Source organism: Ixodes scapularis, unplaced genomic scaffold (genome assembly GCF_016920785.2).
Source record: "Ixodes scapularis isolate PalLabHiFi unplaced genomic scaffold, ASM1692078v2 PGA_scaffold4__175_contigs__length_147842914, whole genome shotgun sequence".
In the NCBI taxonomy this organism is placed as follows: Eukaryota; Metazoa; Arthropoda; class Arachnida; order Ixodida; family Ixodidae; genus Ixodes; species Ixodes scapularis.
In genome coordinates, this window is record NW_024609879.1 from 2,600,972 (window position 1) to 2,623,609 (window position 22,638).

The following is a 22,638-nucleotide window of genomic DNA, read 5'->3' on the forward strand; positions in this document are numbered from 1 at the left end:
GGGCGTAATTGCTTTCTAAAGAGGGCTTTCTTTAGATGTATGCGAGGTATTCCTTTCCTCGTTGTCCTTCCTTGGCAGTTAATGCTGAAAGCAACTCGAGATTTACATTCTTCTTCACCTTGCAAGCTCGTTGTGAGGTTCATTGGGAGACTTCATTCAGCGATGCCATGCCCCGATGCTATACACTTTGTACATCTTGTATTCTTCACACTGCTGCGCCTGCCTCCGTGGCATGATCGTCTTTCAAGTAGAAAATGCGGGCACCGTTCTGGTGAAGAACACTGCTTTTTCTACATTCACAGCTAGAGCTTTAAGGCCCGTTCACATACTTGCGACCGACTGAGACAAGATGGGTTTTTAAGCCTCTTGCAATGGCTTACGACAGGATGCGCTACTGTGGAACCGGGCGTAAGCTGTTGCAAGAGGCTTAAAAACCGGTCTTTTCAGTTAGTCAAACCGTAAAATACCGCAAAAGCGCCCACTATTAACATTTCCCAAACTAAGGTATTCTGCAATTTATATTGTTAAGCACCCGATTTGACCGCACAGGCACCCATGTCTAGATTAACCCAGTTTTTGGTGAAAGGGGGGTGCACATTCCACCATTATTTTACGGTAGTCGAATGCAAGCGTGTGAACGGGCCTTCAGTTAACTCGGAGCGAAACACACTCCTTTGGCGTCGCGAAGCATCCAATGCTTGTTGTGCCATGCAATCTCCTTCGACACGGTGATGATCGCAACTGGAATTTCGCAGTCCACATTGGGTTAGCCTGCAGGCACGACAGCTTCATAGCTCTTTTCTTTTCTTCGGTTGCTTTTAAAAGACACTCGCTCGCTTAGGTGAACCAGGACGTTCGGCGAAATCGTGGGGACAGTGTGCGGGGTAAATGTAGGCGTCCTTCATTAAATTCGAACTCACTCACCGTTAATTTGGCGTTCAATCTCTAATGGCAAGATCAAGTTTTTTGTTTTTCTTCAGTTTTGTGCGTGTGCTGTGCTGCACCCGAGAGGGTAGGCGTGAGCCGGCCACTTCTCGGAGCTTGCCGATGCATAGTACCGTTGACACACAGATTCAAATCTCGCTAGTCCATGCAAGGAGACCCAAAAGCCAAAATGGCACGACACCAGAATGCACCGTCCACTCACTGCCAGAGCATAAATGGAGGATGACAGCATCGCTTGGCCTCTTGCCTTTCTAGCACACTGTACCAGCAATCGACGATGCAGAAAACATCTCCCATCGCCCAGAATATTACCATCTTGGAAGAGGAAAGGAAGCATCGAACATAGTTACGTCGCTTCCTTCATTCTCTAAGGAAACATGTCAGGAAACCTTAGATTAAAGGAGCCAATGTGAGTTAAGGTTGATTCACGATTCATAAGTGCACCCACTTGCAGAAGGAAAGGCGCCGATCTAAAGAAAGGAGCCTTCCTGAATTCGGAGCTTGGTCTTACGAAGGAGGGTGACGTTCCGCCCCTCGTTGCGAGGGGAATCGTTTGGTGCATCCAGCGTGTCTGAGGGATGGCTTTCGTTAGAAAGCCCCACATTGCGCTCGAACTTCACACCCTAACGATACACAGGTCAAGGCCATATAAGCAGTATAGCCCCATGGGGGCTATATTGCTAATGTGCCCTCGAGTTCCAAGTGCCGCACGACACCCCGGCGTCGTGCGATGTCAGAGTCACGTGGCACTATGACATCGTGTAACATCGCAGAATCGCATGACTCGTTAATGTCGCGCGATGTCACACATGCACAGAATGCATTCCCCGTGTCTCCGAGTCTACGAGAAAAGGTCGAGAGACGCTTTATAACGAATCGGCACCTTCCCAGCACTTATGCGTAAGTGAGCATTTAGTCGGTCATACTGCCACGCACGTTGCCGAGCGAGCACAAGCGTGACCGAATGGTTACCGCACCTGTCACGCGGAAGGTCTAGTTCGATTGCAGTCAGCACTATGTTCTTTTATCTATTCTTTCAACTTGGCGTTCTCGTAAGTTCAAGAACATTGTCATCTGATCAAGTTCCGAATGTTCTACGTGCCGAAAGTTGTACGCCGAATGTTCCAGAACCCACTCGGGCACATAAGGGACTCCGCAATGCGAGCAGAGTCAGTCTCGCCCCAGCGTTCGATCCTGCTGTTTCGTCGACATCGACGCCTGCGACGCTAGCCTTTGTGTATTTTGTTTTGGGCACAGGTTATCCCCATTATACGTCTAGTTCGCTTCCGTTTTCGTCGCCTCGTCAATCGTCATTCGTGACAATACGTGCCCAATTTTCCTCTCCGTTTTTGGTGCACCCTATCTTGTAACGAACGGGTGCCAACGCTCCCGCGCCTTCCCGTTTTCTAGGAGAGGACGGCTGCGCATCCTCTGCCCCACCCTGGCAGTCCGTCTCGGGCCGCTTCTCGTCGTCGACGGAGCTGGAGGGCTCGCACGACTCCGGGGTGACGAGCGCCTCTTCATCCTCCTCGTGGAGTCGCACGTTCCCGGAACCGCCCCCGGCACAGCCCCAGTCCTCCTCTTCCTCCTCCTCCTCCCTGGCCAGCCAGGACGACGACGACCGACCCCCAGAGAAGGTGCCGCCCGCCCACTTCCACGGGCCCCACGGTAGGCTCCGTTTCCGTTGGAAGGTCTTCATTGCTTTATTGCCATTGCTGGTTTGAAGGCTGGACGTGCGGCTTCAGCATTGTTGTGCGTATTCAAATGATTGCGGTGAAAAAGAACAAGGAGTGGTAGGTGAAAAAGATGAGACAAGCGCTGACTCGCTACTGATGTTTTGTAGACGAGAGGAAAGATGCCTTTCTTTATCTCTTTCTTTAGGGCTCGAAGTGAGCTGTAAAATTCGGTTCCTGCATGTAAATGGCTCAGACTTTCTCCAAAAGTGTTTAGTTCGGTAAAAGGGTTAATGCAGGCTGACTGCCCACTCTCCAGATGTCTCTAGTAGGGATGTTGCGAACTTGCCAAGTTTGAAGTTTGACCAAATTTGACTTTTTAAACTTTTAACGCAAGATTCCACGAGAGTTCAGCAGAAATTAGACTGCTGGCTCGTCAGACGTGCACGGGCAAACATTTATAGCAAGATGACACCACATGGCAGATGAAGCGTGAAATGTTTGCTGTGTGTATTGTTTTATTGTTTTACGTTCATAAACTAACTAAACCATTAAAGTATTTATGTCTGGTTTTATATTGTGTAAACATTGGTGATCTGTGGGCGCGTTTAGTAGCGCCTCCCTCAGCTCCGAACAGAGTAACTCGAGTCGGAATTCTCGGAGCGCCTACTGAACGGCGAAAAAAGTGCAGCTGCTGCTCCAATGCAGTTTCCGCTTCCTCTCCTGTGGCAGATGGTCTCCGAATAAAATGGAAGCAGATGACGCCGAGCACGTTTGCTTTTATCTGATGCCTGCATTAATAAAGTTTTGACAAGGTCATTAAAGAAAAAGAGAGTAGACATCAGCGGTGCTGTTTGAAGCGATCCAAAGTGATCGAGCCCTTTGCAGGGCGGTGCGAAGGATGCTACCGTTATAAAAACACACAAAAAAGTCATCAACACACGCAAAATATGGAGCTTGGTGAACCTACGCCTCCGGTTACTGCACTTTTATGCAGCGATATGTTTGTTCTGCACTTCTTTACAAAGTTTCTATCACTGTATGTGTTATATACACACGGCGATCAAGGTTTTGTCGGCCGAAGCACACATCAGCCAACGTCCCATACTCGCACACACTCGGATTTAGCTACGCAAACAGAACATTATTCAGGATCACGCTGTGTGAGTGTACAACCGCGCACCAAAGTCACGTCCATATTCTGCCTTCCTCTGTTCAGCACGAACACGACTACCATTGATAATCACCAAGTTTCTGTGCAGCGGCAATAAAAAAACCTGGCATCAAACAAATTTTTACGTGATTTATTAGCATATCCAAAACAAACAAAATATGCTCCAAGGCACTTCCAGAAATAAGCCTTAGCTGGAAACGAAGTTCAAAGGCATATTCCTTACTTTGAGCACCTTTCACTAACAAAAGTGAGCAAACCGCAGATCCACGCCACGGCCGTCGCAGCTTGTCCCGCCATTTTGTTTGTTTCTTCTCTTTCAGCACCAGAACTTCACCGTGGATACGGAAATACGTCATACCGTGCCCTTTCCACTCCTTGCGCACCGTCTTGAGACTCGGTTCACGAGAGCGTGACTCCATTACTCCGGAGGAACGTGACCCGGAAGTTGTCTTTTGCGATCTAGTGGGAGGAGCGCAAGCTCATCGACTCCCGGGGCCACTATTGAACGCGCCGATTTTCTAATGTTTAAAAAAAAAACTACTTTGTAAGTTTACCATGCTGCAAGTTAACCTGAGACTGGGGTATGAAAGAGAAATTCTAAATGTAGACATACACCGGCTCGCCTGTACTTTAACTGTCTTTTCATTACATATTTGTAAGCTGTGTTTTTCCAGAATATGCATTTTTTGTGCAGAAAACACTGTTGACAAGTTGGACTTTGTCGAAGCTTGCCGAGAGGTTTGGTCAAACCATTTGAACCTCGAGGTGTGGAAGAAGTTTGCGACGTCCCTGTGCTACAAATCAGCCTTTTGGTTGTCTGTGCTGCTGCAGTGGCTGACGGTTCCCTCTTTGCAGCTCTCCCACGTGCCCAGTCGTGCCCGGTAATCCAAGGCTGGCTGCGGCGTACCTCCAGCTTGGATGAGTTCCCCGAACCTCCACGGCTGTCGCAGCCCCGCAACCGCTACAGCTGTGGCAGCCTGGAGTACCAGCTGTGCGAGGTCTGGAGCCAGCCCCACAGGAGCCAGGCCGCAGAGCCCCAAGCCCCGCTCTGCCGCTCGGCCAACATGATACAGGTGCGTCCGGCTGGGGATGCCAGCTCCCTATCCCAGGGAGTGCCATTCCCTGATGACCCCAGGATATCCAATCTCTGGGATCCCTAGAGTTCTTGGGGAACACAATTCCCAGGACCACTGGGGATTCCCAAGAACTCAATCCCTGGTATTCCAAGGGATTTGGGGGAACATGATCCTTAGGAATCCCAGTCAATGCCATTGCCTGGGATCGCAGGCGAAAATCAGCCACTTCCAGCTGGATTATGGAACTTGCCCCAGCTGGAAATGAGACGGGCCAGCTGGATTCCAACTGGATTGTCTCATTTTCAGCTGGGACCAGTTCCATAATCCAGCTGGAAGTAGACTCATTTTCACCTGGGTTCCTAAGGATTGCGATTCCGAGGATCCCAAGGGGCCTAAAGGAACACAATCCCCAGGATCACTTGGGATCAGTGAGAACATAATCCGTACGATGCCTACAGATTTTCATGAATGCAATTCCTAAGGATGCCATGAAATGGTATTTCCTTAAAATAAACACCCCCCCCCCTCAAAAAAAAAAAAAAAAGATGTTTTGTATTTATACAGTGTAAGGTTGGTTTGCTTTGAGGTGCCGACACTGGTTTATGTTGTAGATGAGTAATTTCAATACCACTGCTAACGTTTTGTTTTTAACGTGCATCACTCAGTAGTGACACACAACGGTATGATGCTCATCCAGATTGAAGCAAGCAGGGGTGGGGATTGGAAACACACCCCATGGGATCCCTGGGGGCCTTGTCTACATAACCTCTGGGGTGACTACTGACCCTGAAGAACACAATCCTTGAGATCTACCTAGGGATTCTTGGGAACACTATTATCCAGGGGAACATAATATTTTATGCAATCTCTAAGGATTCTTGGCAACATCATTTTCTGAGATGACAATCCCTAGTGGCCCATAATGCTATTCGATGATTTTGCAAAAAAAAAGTTACTTTATAAAGAGAAGGCTTTTTTTATGTGCTTTTAGTTTTTGTTTTACCTACGTGATGCTGTATTGATTCATACTTTTAAATAATAAGCTCGCTACCTAGGGGCACTCCCGCTGTAAATTATAGCATGATACGTTAGGAAATCATACTAATTTAGCGAATTGGGCAAGTTGGTAAATGTTATAAATAATGAAAACAGCTCAAACGACGAAGATGAAGTAAAGAAACATACACGACAGGAATAAACTGTACAGCTTCATCCTGTCGTGTATGTTTCTGCACTTCGTGTTTGTTGTTCGAGCTGTTTTTTATCATGTTTAGAAAACCAGTTTGTCCGGCCCCTCCGAAACAGTGCACAACGGAGGCCACAAAACAGACTCGTCGCGGTGTCTCCTTCCCTCCTGCCACTGAGACTCGTTCCTGCGTCGCAGGTGTCGTGACGGCGGGGGCAGAGTCGCGCCGCTGGGTGCCCTCGCGGGAGAGCGCGCCCCCTCGCGGCGACCCCGTCGTCCAGGGCCTTTCGTCCAGGCGTGTGCGCCGGCGTGCTGGGCTGCGTCAGCGGCTGCCTGGCCCTCGCGCTGTTTGCCCTGCACCACCAGTGTCTGTGGGAGCTGTGGGACAGCCACGTGGGGGGCACCTGAGTGCCTTTGGAACGAGCGGCTGGTTCACGCGTCCGAGTGCAACCGCTTACGACGAGAGAATGCGCTGTCTGTGGAGTGGCCCGGTAGCCCCGGAACGGTTTGTGGGCGGGGGAAGTTCCTCCCATAATGCTCTCTGCTGGCCATGCGATTTTCTCCCCTCACCTCCTCCGTAAAGTTTGCTCCGCTAAAGCGGAAAGAGTGCAGGGCTTAGCAAGAGGAGTTTGTACTGCTTTTCTTAACCTGCAACAGACTGCGGCTTCTACAAGATTAAGTCTACGAAAAACTAGTTCCTCGTAACATTGCCAAAAGTATTTGGAGCCCGAGCTGAAGCGACGACGCGTAGAAAGGAGAAAATACAGGCGGTTCGGATGTGGTTCGGGGCTCTCCGACCGAAGGCACCAGTGCGGTCTCTCGTCGTAAGCGATCGCACTCGACCGCAAATGTGCGAACCGGCCATTACTGGGGCATCGCTTGGGCCTCTCAGTCCGGGGCATCTTCACAATGTCTTAGGGACGCTTCGAAGAGTGAGGGGTTTTTGACGAGCTGCAAAGGTCGTCGGTTTGGCCAAGCTGGCTCTGACTTGAGTTTGTTCTAATCGAATTTGAAAGTGTTGTTTTGTGTTTTAGAAACTGAGAAGTACAACCTCATTGTCACGGTTCATTGCCTTAAACCATTCTCTTGTCTACTTTTTGTTTGTTGCGTGAGAGGTAGCATCAGTGGTGATTCTAACCTGCAGCCTGTTATGCGTGCCCAAGGAAGTAGGTGCGCGTAGCCTTTTCTTTTATGGAGCCTCGAAGCAGAGTTTCTTTTCTCTTCACTGGACCAGACGGTTGGGTCCGTGTGTGACTGAATCCCGGAGAAAAGCTCACCAGAGAAAAGCTCACCGGAGATGAACTCACCAGAGAAGACCTCACTGGACAAAAGCTCACCAGTCTTTTGATGGACACCGAGAAAAGATCACATCGCATTTAATTTTTATACGAGGTGGTCATTATCAATTTAATGTTCATTCGATGAGGTGAAGAATTAGTTTTCATATTCTGGGATTGAATAGAACATTTTAGAGCAGCAAAAGAGCTACGTATACATACGTTCCACGCAGACGTTTCAAAGGGAGCTTCGGCCTTCTGTTTACTTTCATGTCGACTGTTATCGCCTGACTTGTGCCATATTTAATTCTGACATAGCCTGGTTCTAGGAAATATCAACTTTACTTGCCGATTGGAATGGCTAAGAATGTAAGGTGTGTACTTAATTTCTTAACCCTTTGACGGTAGAGTTTTTTTCCCTCCCAGAAGATGTCTTGCAGTGATTGGGTTTTGTTTCCAAAGGAAGAGTATAAAAAAAGGGCCAATGAACAAGTTTTTTCTTTGTGTTTTAGTGGGAGCATGTACCGTAAAATCCCGTTAGAGTGTCCACACAAAATGAAGTGAGAGATGGTGAAAAACATGAGGTGGGCTATCTTTGGGGATGAGGCAGTAAAACTTCACCTAAAATTAGTGATAAACACAAGGGCACCTGCCACAACCACAGGACACGGAAACTGATATTGCAGATTGCTGACACGGCAAATTTACGTCTCGCATCGCAATGAACACGTGGGAATTCGCTACAAACTCCTGTGCCACGGGAAAGGATGCAGCAGACTTCGGGTGCAGCAGATTTGTGTTTCACGGTGCAATAAAAATGCGGAAACTGGCTACAAACTTGCGTAGCATAGGAACTAATATTGCGCGCGAAAATCGTGGACAAAAAACACGGCACCTTGCGATGAATTTGCATGTCATGGGCAGCGATATTGCACACGCAGATTGCAGACAAAAACGGGGGGAACTTGCTGCGAACTCGTTTGTTGCACGTACCAGTACCACAGATCGCACAACTCGTGTGATTTCCGGGTGGGCGATGTTTCAGAATTTTTATGTTACGGATATTTAGTCAGAAAAACTGGGTGGGCATTCTTTGGGGTGGAGGGTGCCCTTACGGGATTTTAAGGTAGTGCTTGCAGGCTACTGAAGTTTACAAGCATCAAACGAAAAAATTATGGGCAAAATGTTGTCACATTTCTTTCATTCCATTCTTACGACATTCGGGCGGTTCCAGATTCCAAACCTGAGGTACTTTAAAAAGGTTCTTCGTGGGATACTAAGCTCTCATCCTCCGAATTCAATTGTGCAATTGTGGGAAGTGTTAAAAGTCTGAATCGGAAAAGCCATAGAAGCCGTCATGCAAGGCAACCGTCTTGTATGTGTCACCTGTGCGGAGCGTCCAAATTTTAGAACCCAGCAAAACGAAGCACATTGAATATAACGTTTATGCTTCATCAAATACCGAAGAAATAGCAACACGTCTCGCAATGCACACGGTTTCGCATTTAGGTGCATACTTTGATATGTGTAATCGCCGCCCTACATGTACGGCAACGACCATCAAAGGGTTAAATAAATGGCAACAATATGAAGATTTAGGAATTTATTTTTCCAGTGTCGGCTACTATTTACATGGCAATTTAGCACGGTCATCCAGGAACAACTCAAGTTCACTACGCTGGTTAGATTTTTCTGGGCTATCTTCTATTGACCGTTCAATAGCAAAGCTTTATTTTCGTTGTGCAACCCAACCAGTGTATGGCTCACAGTAAGAAATATTTTTCTGCTGGTAAATCCAGCAGAAAAATTTGCCAAACATCCATACATATTTTAGTCAAATTAACGTATTTCAGTCGAGTAAAGGTTCAATTCACAGATTCGTAGGTGAGCTTTTCGCCGCATATGACGGTTTTGTGGTGAGCTTTTTTCTGGTGGGTTTTTCTCTCCACTAGTACCATCCGTGAGGAGTGGTAGACAGTGGTAGCAGTCCTCAGCACCCACTTAATGGCCCTTTAATTTAGTCAAATTCGGTATAGCCTCTGTTGCTTTTCTGCCGTTAAAGAACTCCAAAGATCACCATTATCATTCTTTATGAAACCTCCCATTACACCCGGAGGCTAGACTGTTGCCAGCATCCTGCTCTGAAATTGTGGCTTTCTTCGTTGTGTGGATGGCTTAGGTGATTTTCCGGCGTTGCGCGGTTTTCCCGACGTGGCGCCTTCGTGTGCTGTACTATTATATCTTGGTAGTTGGGTGGCCCCTTACCTCCACACTCTTGAGTCTGTCTCGAGGAGGTTGCGTTGGTACCACGGGCCCTTTGCTCGTTTCATCCACATATCCTGTTCATAAAGAAATGCTCGTACGTACCGGCACCCATTTTCCCGCGCGACCACACGTCCAACATGGCGGGCTCTAACCACTTTGGTGGAGGCCCTTTGCAGGAGACATTCTTGGGGTCCTCTTTACGAGGCCCGAGGCAAAGGGGGAAAATAATGCGGTCGAGTTCTCTAGCGGCAGTTGTAGTTTGGAAATGGATTGCAGAGACTGTAGCGTACCAGCTCTCCTCCGTCATGACAGCAACGTTGGAAACTTTGTCTAGAAAGAAGTTAGATTGCGTAGTACTTTAAGCCTGGTAATTTGCGAGGACATGTTTTCTTTGTGCAACATGGCGAACATGGTGGTAACTTGTATGACTGTTCAGAAGACACGCATACACTGTTTCGGGATGTTCAAGTAGTAGTTCTCCAATAATGCTGTCACAGAACTGGGACGCTTCCTCGCATACAGTGCGGTCCACTTACGACGATAATGAGAAAGCTTGAAATTTCAATCGTTATAACTGATCATCGTAGTGTCTGGACTAGACACTGATCGTTTCAAGTCTTGAACACTCTAGAAACTGGTTGTTATAAGCGGTACATCTTTAGATGTGGTATCGTTGTACGTGGACTGCAGTGCATGCAATCGTGCCTCCGATCGGCGGATCTCTGTAACTTACCATATTACGACTTCTATGAAGAAACTGTAGGGTTTAATATGCCTACCGTAATGTCCCCAAAGATAGCCCACCTAAAATCGAAAGCAAATCAAGTGAAAATAAGGAGTGGGCTTACATTCGGTGTGCGATCAATAAATAAAGTTTAAAAGGTGCCAATTTTAGATTCCGTGACCTACAAAAAACTTATAATCGCAGGGAGGGGGCGATAAACCAAAGACAACTGTCCTTCCCAGTCTGCAACGTTCGCTTATCTCCCACCTTGGCTATGTATAACAATTTCTGCCGAGGTCACCACTGGCCAGTGCCCTGCAATTGCTAACAATGGGCTATCTTCCGATGCTTTTGAAAAAATAACAAATCGGGAAGGGTTTTGTTACGGTAGTATTTTCAGTTTTGAATTTTAGGCTGAAACAATATTTTTTAAAAACTTGCAACCATTTTTCTTGAGAAAAAGGCGGCCTGAGACTAAGGAACATGCACCGTTCCTTGATAGTTGGCACTTTTGTGTATAGAAATGTGATGCTGTGCACTGGTGCGGCAGTGTTTACCTTTGTATAGTTCACAGCTTGGCATTCTCATGTTTCTGCATAATCTCGGATATTAATGCTGGAAAAGACATTTCTTGGGAAAGAAGGGAGAGAATGTATATTGGCCCTTTGCTCATTGCTAGGGAGGTAAACATGGTCTTTGCATTCACCAGTAACTGCAAACCTACCAACTCGGTTTGTTTTCTGCAGCATGTTTTCAGCACATTGGTGTCAAATTAATTAATTTTGCACGTGTTCTGTTGTACCGTGGACTTTTTACGGCTCAAAGCGATAGTATCATTCTGGTAGTTTCTGCACTACGAGAGCATACTTTCAAAATTTCACTATGACCAAACGTTTCCTCCGTACCACCATGATCTTCTCAATTCACTGTAGCAGATCAAATCGGGGTTCCTCGGACATTGATCTGTTAGGTTTCACATTAGCAGCAGCAGCAGTCCTGTTTTCTTTTTGTTTGTTTGTGTTATTGATGCAGATTAGAAGCTTTAGCTAGGGCTTGGTGTCCTAACAGCTTTCAGTGTTCCTATTGTTCCTGGGGCGTTGAGCAGACGACTCAAGTTAGTACTCGAATGACTTCGGTTGTTCAGTAACTGGGACAGACAGTCGTAGTCCCGTTTCTTCAGACACACTTGCCGTTGGACTAGACTGGTCCGTAGTGGCACCTAAAGGAACGTTCTACGAATATCTCCGTGTCAGAAGTGGACACGAACGCGAAGCTTTCGATGCCGTCTTTGACTCGTGTTCCGAGTGTTGGGACATTTGGCTGGGTCCGCCTTTCTCATTTAAACTTGATTGTTAGCGACGTTGCGTTCGTAACACCAGCGCACTGTCGAGCGGATCAGGAGGGGATGATTCTCCCCAGGCTTACAGATCAACTGATTTCTGTCCACGGAGCAAACGTGGGACACCAGTTGCACTTTGACAAACCTGCACTTTGTTGTCAAACAGTTAATGGCATAGCGATGCAAGTTTTATAGGAGGGTCGTCTTAATAACCGTCTTGGTCGTTGGCCCATTACCAGTTTGATGAACAACAGTTTTTTTGTCCTAGCGTTACTCAAAAGTTCAATTTGGTTTCAAACGAAACGTCAGGCTTCCACATTCTGCTAATTTCACGCATTCATTCGCCTGTTGAGGCACTGTCACGTATTTTTAAACCATCTGTTTTGGTTGAGACTGCCTATGTCCGTGCGGCTAGGCCAGCGATCAAGGTCCTTTGCGGAGCTGTGTGCAGGTTATTTTTTATTCAAGTTTGTGCATGTGGAAGGAACTAGTATGTTTGCTTGGGTTCTGCGCGGGTCTCTCTCCCTACGCTTTCTTTTTCTTTGAGAGTTGCACGAGATGTGTAGCTTCTTTAGGGGAGCATCCACGGATTAGTACTGTTTAGTCTAGTTCAGCACTCTTGTATAGGTCTGTGAAGGTACAAAGCAGCGAGTCTGTGAGGTTTTGTAGTCACTAGGAGTTCCAGTACAAGCCACCACTTAGGGGCAAGGAAATTACCACAAACCACTCTTTCTTCTCGTACTTGACGTTGTATAGATTTCCAGATTGCTGTGTCAGCCCAAGATTACGAGCCAATACAGTGAGCAGAGTTCATAAATTAGCTGAAATTGGTGCCCTCAAGGAGGCAGCGACGATATTGTCTTTGCATTAAACGAGTAGCCATAAGTATCAAACGGTAAGGCCTCGAGTTTCATTTCAAGGGCCTCAAATGGTGCACCTCTTGTCGACATCTGCACCAATGGTTGTTGCACTGCATTCCAAGACGGCTAAGGTCAAAGCGCAGCACTTTCTCGGCGCCGAAAATATAATATATGTGTGACGTGAATTTTATTATGTCAAGGTCGTCGGCATGCCATAATCAAAAGGGAAGTGCAATAGCCCCCTGTTTTATTTTGTTGTTCAAGGCAGCCTGTGGTGAAGGCATATCGTTAACTCGGTAAGTTGTTAGGTTACACGGAACCTTAACTTTGTCAGAAGGCTGGAAAAGAAAATGTACATATCATGGCTTCTTGACCTCGTGCCTGCCCGAAACATTTGATTGAGCTATTATTGCAGGTAGCACCAACTCGTTCGCGATCCAGAGAAATTGACCTTGTAGTTGTTCATTCTATGCACTTGTCACGGGCGCTCACGTCTCAGTGCCACGGACTTGGCTGTTTGTCAAAGATGCGAGAGTAGCACTTTGATATGAATCACTTCTTTGGCGTGCAGTGTTTTTCTTCGTGTAATGGTTGGTACGTGTGTTAGTCTCAAGGGCAGTTTTGGACTTTTCAAGTGCAATGTACCACAAGGCTGGTCGCGAGTAGCCTGGTTCCTCGATGTTAGAATTTCTTTGGAGGGTGCCCTTCCCTTCGACGTGCAGCGAGTCAGCACAAACGTGCTTCCCCGGGATGCAGCGGACAGTAGCCGTCTGTGCGTCGTGCCCACCGCGCGCCCCAATCTGACGGCGGACTTTGCGTGGCAGTTGTCAAGTTTTGTGTTTATAGTGTATAGTTTGGGAGTAAGTTTATATTTTGTTGGTCTCTTGGCTTTTTCTCTCGTGTACAGTGATGCCCGATTGTACCGTAGTTGCCGTTCTAATATATACTGGCCAGAAAAACGAGTTGTTGTCGTGTTTTCATTCATTTTGTTGGGATTTACGTGATGGCCGTGGAAATGTGGGTTCCTCAAAAGGTCCGAAAGACTCCAGCGCGAGCTGACATCTTACGAAGAGCTCCAGGAAGTCCTTTGGAAGTTGCAGGAGGGTAAGGTGCCGAGAATTCGTCCTATTCCGCCCATGGATCCAAAGTGGTCCCCAAGCAGACATAAATCATGTCACAAAAGCCGGCGAGTCATGGCTGTGTTCCAAAATTTGCTCGATCTTGCGCCAAGGGTAAGGGTTTTGTTCCTTGGCATTCTAAAGCCTACCAGCGTCCAGGGTTTTCCACTCTGTGTTGTCACGTGACACAAAACGCCGGAGTAATTTGAATTCATTTGGGTAAGTGCGCGTGCCACATATTTAGTGATTTTTGCAATTAAATGGCCAATTCGTCATCAGTGCCTTGGTGCAGAACGTGGCAGGCATTTGTCAAAACTTAACTCACAATAAAAAAGCAAAAAATGCAAGTTTTGTCATTTTTGGAGACATGCCTCTACACATTCCAAGTTTCTAGACTTGTAATGCATCCTTGTCGCATTCTTATTTTTTAATGAATAGACGAAGGACTTGTGTGGTTTCGCACTTAGGTTTTTTTCTTAATTAGTACGCTCCCATTTTTTTACATATTTATTAAAGTGATTTTTTCATGCGATTTTGAAGTGTCGTCACATCGTAATGCAGCGACGACATTTCAGGACATGCTTCTGGTAAACATAAGAACTCTGCATACAAAAAGTATTACACAAATGCAATGCCAGCAGTTTTTTTTTTTTTTTTTTTTTTTTTTTTTGTAAACATCACACTATTATGATTAGTTTCAAAGAATGTGCTTCGTGCGTTCTGGGTTTTCTCAAATAGCATTCTAGCATCTGATCTCATTGTTAAAAATTGTATGCTAGATGTACTAGGCTGGTTCTCTGCAGGGCCGGTTTGGTTGTATTCGTATTAAGATTTGTTTAAAATAATTTTAAATCGTAGGACTATTTTGAAGCTTGACTCTGTATGCAAGAAACCGATTTCAGAAAAAAAGGACTGCTATTTAAACAATTTTTTAATTAGAGCTTTTCTCCTTCTGGGTAAAATCTATTTTCATGATTGTAAATTTCTAAAGCGGAGAGATGCTCCTAAATATCAAAAATGACATTTAGCAGACGACGAGCACTTGCACCACTTTTTTAAAGGTGGCTGAATTTCGATGTTGAGAAGTTCAGGAAAAATGCCGCTGATTCTGTCCTGGATGTGGAGGACTGTTGTCTGGCATATTTGCTGGTGCTTCTTCCTCGTTCTCGCACAAAATCACAATTAGTCACGAAAAAAAAAAGGAGCGAGAAGTGTGTCAGAAGAGTTGTGAGGAAGTTCTCGAAAACACCAAGAAAGAGCGTATGGCCGGTGCCATTTCCAGTGTTCGTGCGTATGGCGCGTGCTTTGCTCGTTTTCCAGAGCGACGCGCACGCGCGTGCTGAGCCGTGGAGATCGCACGCTGGGCTGTGGATTTGTAAACATTGGAAAGGTCTATAGGGTGTATTCTCTCAACGCCATATTTGAGGGCGATGTTTAGAGCGCACGCTCAGAAGGAGCTCACATTAATAGTAGTGATGGGCCGAACTTTTGCCGAATCGAAAGTTCGGTGCCGAATCTTGGGATTCGGCAAAGCCGAACTTTTGCCGAACTTTTCTAAAGATTCGGCAAAAATACATTGTTACCAAACTCGTTAATATTTCAGTTTTTTTTCTGGCGAAAAAAAAGGTTTTATGTTTCTTTTTTTCTTACCTTAAATGCAACATGTTTACAAAATAAGGTGATATTCTGCAAGATAATTTTATCGGTGTCGTTTTTGTGTGTTTACTGGCAATTTTAGTGACTCCTTGCAGAAGTGGCGTGACAACGAGGTTGGGTAGAAGCGAGCGTGGCGCTGTCACGAATCACGCTACAAGAGTTTCGGTTTTGAGGCACTATCAGCGCAAGCCTGCATGCAGGGGCGGATTTAGAGGGGGGGTCCCGATGTCCTGACCCCCCTCTTGATTTCCGCATGTGTAAAATTTGGGGCACAAAACGAAGGAAGGAGGGAGGGGTTTCTAAGCATATGGTACGCTGACCAACACCTGACCCCTCCCTCAGGAAATTGCTGCATCCGCCCCTGCCTGCATGTGTGTGCATTGCTAAAATGAGGGCAATAACGCTGCGTTCTTGCTTTTTCTGGGAGTCACCGTTTCGTGCGCGAAAACGAATGCAACGGTTACTGAGCCTTCCCCAGAAGAAAGAATAATAATATTGTAAATATGCATGTTCATCGATTTGAGTCACTTGACGTCAGCTTTTCATGAAAGTGTGCGTTCCATATTTGCAACGTCTCGTTTTTAACCTTTAAAATGCCTGTTTCTGGTGTTATACACACATGAACGTTTTGAAAGATAGGGAGAATGAATGTCGGATGTGTAACGTCGAGTACGTATTATAGTTGCGTGTTTAGTTTTCTGCAGATACATGAAAATCGCGAAATAACGCTAATTGAAAAAGCAATATTATTTTGTTTTGGAACACACTACCCCTGAGCCGAAAACAGAATTGTTATAATTGCGAGGAGTATGTAATTGTCGGCCAATGTCTCAGAATGCACCGCATCCTTTGTCACTTGCGAAGTGGACTGCGTAAATTACTGGTCGATCTTCTAATCTTGAGGCAGAAAATATTGAAGAAAACCACATTCGCTCACAAACGCACAGTTATCGTCTTGCCTACCCCACACCGCGCCGTAACCGTTGGTTGTACTACACTGCACGATGGTAACCGCACGACTGCACGGCGTCCAGTGACGGCGTCCATTTGCAGTCGAAGGCTCCGTCGAGTTCTCGCGTGTGCGCAGACATTTGCCGAATTTTCGCCGAATTTTTGCCGAACTTTCCTGCAAAAGTTCGGCATTTGCCGAACTTTGCCGAATCTGAAGTTCGGCAGATTCGGTCCATCACTAATTAATAGGCTGCCAAGACCGGTAATCTTGATGGTGTTTAATGCACGTGGTAAACGAACTGCGGAAGCTCGCCGTCTGCACGCGCTCAGCAACGAGGAGTTTCAGCGAATATAGGGGGCGCTCCGATCGATCCAACATGGCGGACAAGAGGGGGATAGATTCGCGGTGCCCGTAGAGGTCCAAAGAAAGGTACATATCAACAGTGTTCGCGCGTTGAAACTATGACGCGTACTTTATCTAAAACTAAACTTATCGGTCTGTGGCTACAAACATTTTCGTTGACGTTGCTTAGATGATGGAACCATTCAGGCCTCGCACTAAACGGTGTTGCGAACTCTTCGGTTGTTCTAGTTAATTGTGCTAAAAAGCGGTTGGATGGAAAGTATGACAGCTACAGCATACAAGGGACGATTGAAGTGTTTATCCTGCGTTCTATGTATCGAAACATCGGTATCCTTGGTGTTATATTGCGATCAGCTGGTCGCCGATCGTCCCGTTTTTACGCATAATGTAAACAAGCCCCAGAAGCGCCAATCTCATTTCGATGTGCTTGTGCACCCCTACAAGCCCCCTTTTGGCTCTTGTGGAAAGCTTTATTCTAATAGCAAGTCTCATCGGTCGTTCGAGTTGTATGTGCCCCGTTGATATCTGCTGTATGTGTTCTGCTGACAAACAAGTCTGTATTAAATGCCAGGAGAACAAAGGTAAAGCTTTTTTAACTTTTTTTTAGAGCGCAGCTCTTAGGCGTCCGTTTCCGGCTTGAGCGGCATCGCCGTTGGCGCAACCAAGGTCACGTGGCCCCCTCCCAAGGTCACGTGACTCCTCCCAAGGTAACCCCGAGGTCACGTGACCCCCCCTCCCCCCGGAGTCACATGACACCCCCCCCCCCCCCGAGGTCACGTGACCCCCCGGAGCATATTAAAGAATGAGGGGAAGAGAAGGAGGAGGGTCTACCCTCCCCTCAGTACCCTTCCCTCCTCCTCCTCAAGAGCTGCGGTCCAATTCGGCGTTACATGGAGTTGTAAACGGCTTTCACTTTTTTACTCACGATATGCGTCGGGAATCTTTTTTTTTTTTTTACAAAACAAGGCAAAGCTTTTAGAACAAGAGCAACCTAAGCTGATATTTGAGAGTGCTCAAGAATGAATGGAAAAAGGTGCTTATGCTAGGTGATAGATGTACACAGTTGATTTTCTTTTTGCCTCTGCATTGTAAATTGGAAGATATGTATCAGCACCAGACATGTGCCCTTTTGAAAATGTCTTTTATTATGGCAAAAATAAGTTTTCATACGCAACCGAAGAGTTCGCAACACCATTTAATGCGAGGCATGAATGGTTACATCATCTAAGCAACGTCAACGGAGATGTTTGTAGCCGCAGACCGATAAATGTAGGTTTAGATAAAGTATGTGTCATAGTTTCAGCCTCAAATGCGCAAACATTGTTGATATGTACCTTTCTTGATGACAACTGCCCACGTCGTCGAGCACTTGCACACATATCTTGAGTATGATATGGCAAGATTTCTTGCTTGAAGTGACGATCATCTCGCTACGACTGGCTACGACCACCCACTGCAGCGACGCAGGCGTCGAAGGGGCGCAACGCAGTCAGTCGCCGTCACCCGACGCTGCTCGTTTGGCATTCACAGCTTTCCGCCCAGGTGCTTCGTGTGTACTTGGCACCGAGTGTTATTTTCTGTGCCCGTGTTTGTGCTCAGTGGCTGGATGTCGGCCTCGAGAGCAGTTCTTCAGGTTCAATAGCATTTGCCGAAGAACTTTTGAAGAAAATGCCACCCAGGGAAAAAAAAGCACGAAGACACAACGCACCAGCTTGGCGGACTTTGCACTGGGCGCGGAAATCAGGCCCTGCGGATTATACACCAAATGCAACCTATCTAAACAAAAACATTTTAGGCTCAAATTGGCTTCTGCGGACTATACGCCTGGACACTGGTGCCTGTTATTATGCATTGTATATTCACTGCTGTTTGTTGTGGCTTGAGGCTGCCTTCCTGTAATGAGGGTCAACTAAACCTTGAAATAAACATATTTACGCACATCTAGATGCGATGTCCCTTGAGGCCAGATGGTCAGGGAAAACGTGTGCCATTACCTAATTTGCCAACAGCACATCCATGGTCACGATCAAAGCTCACCGAGTCAATGGGCAGTTCTCCACCACAATATTTATTGCCGTGTAATCACCAATTTGGTCCATTAAAAACCTTGAAGCTGTAGCCTATAGCACACCCATCCTGGATCTGCAAAGCTTAAGCTGTAGACATGCCTCATCACATGAGCATGTTTCTTATCAATTTTAAACGTAAAACGCTAGCTACGCAACGGAATTCCCATATCATATTTTTAGCAACCTGTTACACTTTTAGCTTTGGAAGTAAACCAATTCACAATACCTCCAGTGGCATACATCGTGCCAAGCATTAGTACCGCATGTGGCAGCAAAATGTCTTAAAGGCCGACGTGCAACCTCGGCTTTCTGCAGGGGAGATAATCCTCTAGCGCTCCCCTCTCCTATAGGCTGCGCGGGGGCTGCCAGGTTGGGGCAAGGCAAAACGTGGATAGGATATAGGAAAGGAGGGGGTGGGTAAAAGTGGAAAGTGCGAAGTGTACGTCGGCCTTTAACTAGGGAAGTAAACCTTATCGATCGTGTTGATTAAATCACCTAGATACGGGAGAAATTATCAATCAAAAAAGGTCACTCAAACGGGAAGTTTTCTCGCTGAACGAACATGACTTTTTATAGGGCGTTCCGCAATTTAAGGCCGAAGGCATTCACTCCGCGATGGTACAGAAGCATTTGCTTAGTAGTCGGTCGTGGCTCGTGCGTGATAAAAACGACAAAAACAAAGGCCTGATTAGAAACGCGATAGATTCGCTTTGCACGCAGTACTTACACTTAAAATCGTGTCAACATAAAGCTACTATAACCCACCTTGCTAGCAGCAATCTTAAAATTTATCCGTATAGGCGTCACACCCGTGCACCAACCGAAAGCGTTGCTGCAAGCCCCTCCGCCGTCAACTTTACCAAAAAATCCGGTATAACTTTTTGCTATCCGGATTATGGAACCGGAAATCTATCTGGATTCTATCTGGACTCTATCTGGAATTTAGGTTTTCAGAAATTATTCCTTTGTCTGCAATCTGGATTTCGGGTTTCCAGTAACAAATTTCCGGTTCCATATTCCGGATAGTGAAAAGTTATACCGGGTTTTTCGGTAGGGTTTGAGTCGCTCTTGAGTCTGATGAACTGCTCTATGAGGTCTATATCCAGCCATTGAGCACATACACAAGCACAGGAAATAATACTCGGTTCCAAGTACAAACGAAGAACCCGGGGCGGAAAGCCCGGAATGCCAAACGATCTGCGTCGGGCGACGGCGACTGACCGCGAGTACACAGGTTGCGCTCCTTCGACGCCTGCATCGCTGGGGCGGGTGGTCGTAGCTAGTCGTAGCAGATCGTGTCACCTCTGTTGCTCGTACCGGAACACTAGAGATAGAGGCTAGAGCCACGTAATATTCGCGGCCAACGTATTTACACAAAGCCAACGCCCAGCGAACCTATCCCCCGGTTTCTCTTTCGGCGACCGGCCGCAAGGGCGGTGACACCGTCGTTGAAACTCCTCAGTGAATACTCCCTATAGACCATCGTTACTACAGGTTTTCCCGCTCATTTTAATCCAAGCAACGACCAATTTAATCCCGGGGTCACTCAATTTAATCCAAGCGCCATACAATTTAATCCAAGCGCCACACAATTTAATCCCGGGGTCAGTCAATTTAATCCACAATATATATGTGCACTTATTGTGTTCAGTGGTCGTGCTTTGCTTACACATTTGGTAACTTAGAATAATTGTTTATACAATTTGAATTTTGGGGGGCAATTGAGAATTTGATCACTAATGTGATTACTTTGAGTTACTAGTCCCACTATTGACGAGGCTTAAGTGATATGTTGGTTACTCTTTTTAGAGCGCAGCTCTTAGGCACCCGTTTCCGGCTTAAGCGGCGTCGGCGTCGCCGTCGGCGTAACCACGCGGTGCATGATAGGCAAATCCCCCCGCTAAATTTAGCGGAAAATTTTTTCCTGCTAAATCTAGCGGGACATTCTCCCCGCTAAATTTAGCGGAAAATTTTCCCCGCTAAATCTAACGGAAAATTCTCCCCGCAATATTTAGTGGAAAATTTTCCCCGCTAAATCTAGCGGAAAATTTTCCCAGCTAGATTTATGAGAAAATTTGCCCCGCAAAGTCGAGCGGAAAAGCTTCCCCGCTAAATCTAGCGAAAAATCTTTCCCGCTAAATCTAGCGGAAAAGTTTTACTGCTACATCTAGCGGAACATTTTCCCCGCTAAATTTAGCGGAAAATTTTCCCCGCTAAATCTAGCGGAAAATTTTTCCCGCTATATTTAGCGGAAAATTTCCCCCGCTAAATTTAGCGGAAAATCTTCCCACCCGGATTTAGCGGAAAATTTATCCCGCTAAATCTAGCGGAATATTTTCCCTGCTAAATCTAGCGGAAAATTTTCCCCGCTATATTCAGCGGGAAATTTTCCCCGCTAAATGTAGCGGAAAATTTTCCGAGCTAGATTTATCGGAAAATTTGCCCCGCAAAGTCTTTCCCGCAAAGTCGAAAAGCTTTCCAGCTAAATGCAGCGGAAAATTTTTCCCGCTAGATTTAGCGGAAAATTTTTTCTGCTAAATCTCGCGGAACATTTTCCCCGCTAAATATAGCGGAAAAAGTTTCCCCGCTCTATCTAGCGGAAAATATTCCCCGCTATATTTAGTGGAATATTTCCCCCGCTAAATCTAGCGGAAAATTTTCTCAGCTAGATTTATCAGAAAATTTGCGCCGCAAAGTCTAGCGGAAAAGCTTCCCCGCTAACTCTAGCGGAAAATTTTTCCGCTAAATCTAGCGGAATGTTTTTCCTGCTGAATCTAGCAGAACATTAGTCCCGCTAACTTTAGCGGACAATTTTCTTCGCTAAATCTAGCGGAAAATTTTTCCCGCTTTATTTAGCAGTAAATTTCCCCCGCTAACTCCAGCGGAAAATCTTCCCAGCTAGATTTAGCGGACAATTTGCCCCGCTAAGCCTAGCGGAAATTTTTCCCCGCTATATCTAGCGTAAAAGTTTCTCCGCTAAATTTAGCGGAAAAATGTCCCCGCTAAATTTAGCAAGAAATTTTTCTCGCTGTTTTGGCGGAAAAATTTCCCCGCTAAAACTAGCGGAAACTTTTCCCCGCTAAATCTAGCGGAAAAGTTTCCCCGCTAACTTTAGCGGAAAATTTTCCTCGCTAAATCTAGCGGAAAATTTTCCCCGCAGAATTAAACGAAAAAGTTTCCCCGCTAAATCTAGTGGGGACATTTTCCGCTAAATCTAGTTGGGAAAGTTTTCCGCTAGATTTAGCGGGGAAAACTTTACGCTAGATTTAGCGGGGAAAATTTTCCGCTAGATTTAGCGGGAAAACTTTTCCACTTGATTAAGCGGGGAAACTTTTCTGCTAGACAAGCGGGGCAAATTTTCCGCTAAATCTAGCTAGGAAATGTTTCTGCTACATTTAGCGGGAAAAATGTTCCACTAAATTTAGCGGGAAAACCTGTCCGCTAGACTTTGAGGGGCAAATTTTTCGCTAAATCTAGCTGGAAAAATGTTTCGCTAGCTTTAGCGGGGAAAACTTTACGCTAGATTTAGCGGGAAAAACTTTTCCGCTAAATTTAGTGGGAAAAATATTACACTAGATTTAGCGGGGAAAATTTTCCGCAAGACTTAGTGGGAAAATTTTCCGCCAAATCTAGCTGGTAAATTGTTCCGCTAGATTTAGCTGGGAAAATTTTCCGCTAAATTCAGCGGGAAAACTTTTCCACTAGATTAAGCGGGGAGACTTTTCCGCTAGACTTGGTGGGACAAATTTTCCGCTAAATCTAGCTGGGAAATTTTTTCGCTAGATTTAGCGGGGAAAATTTTCCGCCGGATTTAGCGGGAAAACTTTTCCACTAGATTTAGCGGGGAAGCTTTTCCGCTACATTTTGCGGGGCAAATTTTTCGCTAGATCTAGCTGGGAAAATTTTCCGCTGGATTTAGCGGGGAAAACTTTCCGCTAGATTTAGCGGGAAAACTTTTTCC

The 22,638-nt window shown here is 46.1% G+C and overlaps 1 protein-coding gene across 2 annotated transcripts in view; it reads left to right on the plus strand.

The window, feature by feature from the left end:
- LOC8039910 (dual specificity protein phosphatase 8) overlaps positions 1 to 13,481 on the plus strand; it is a 165,952-nt gene extending 152,471 nt beyond the window's left edge. For both annotated transcript variants that reach the window (XM_040217821.3, XM_042293408.1), the window contains exons 11-13: positions 2,356 to 2,613; positions 4,648 to 4,865; positions 6,253 to 13,481. In XM_040217821.3, the coding sequence (XP_040073755.1) occupies positions 2,356 to 2,613; positions 4,648 to 4,865; positions 6,253 to 6,261 (485 nt within the window). In that variant the 3' untranslated portion in view covers positions 6,262 to 13,481. The remainder of the gene's footprint in view (positions 1 to 2,355; positions 2,614 to 4,647; positions 4,866 to 6,252) is intronic.
- Positions 13,482 to 22,638: the final 9,157 nt, after the last annotated feature.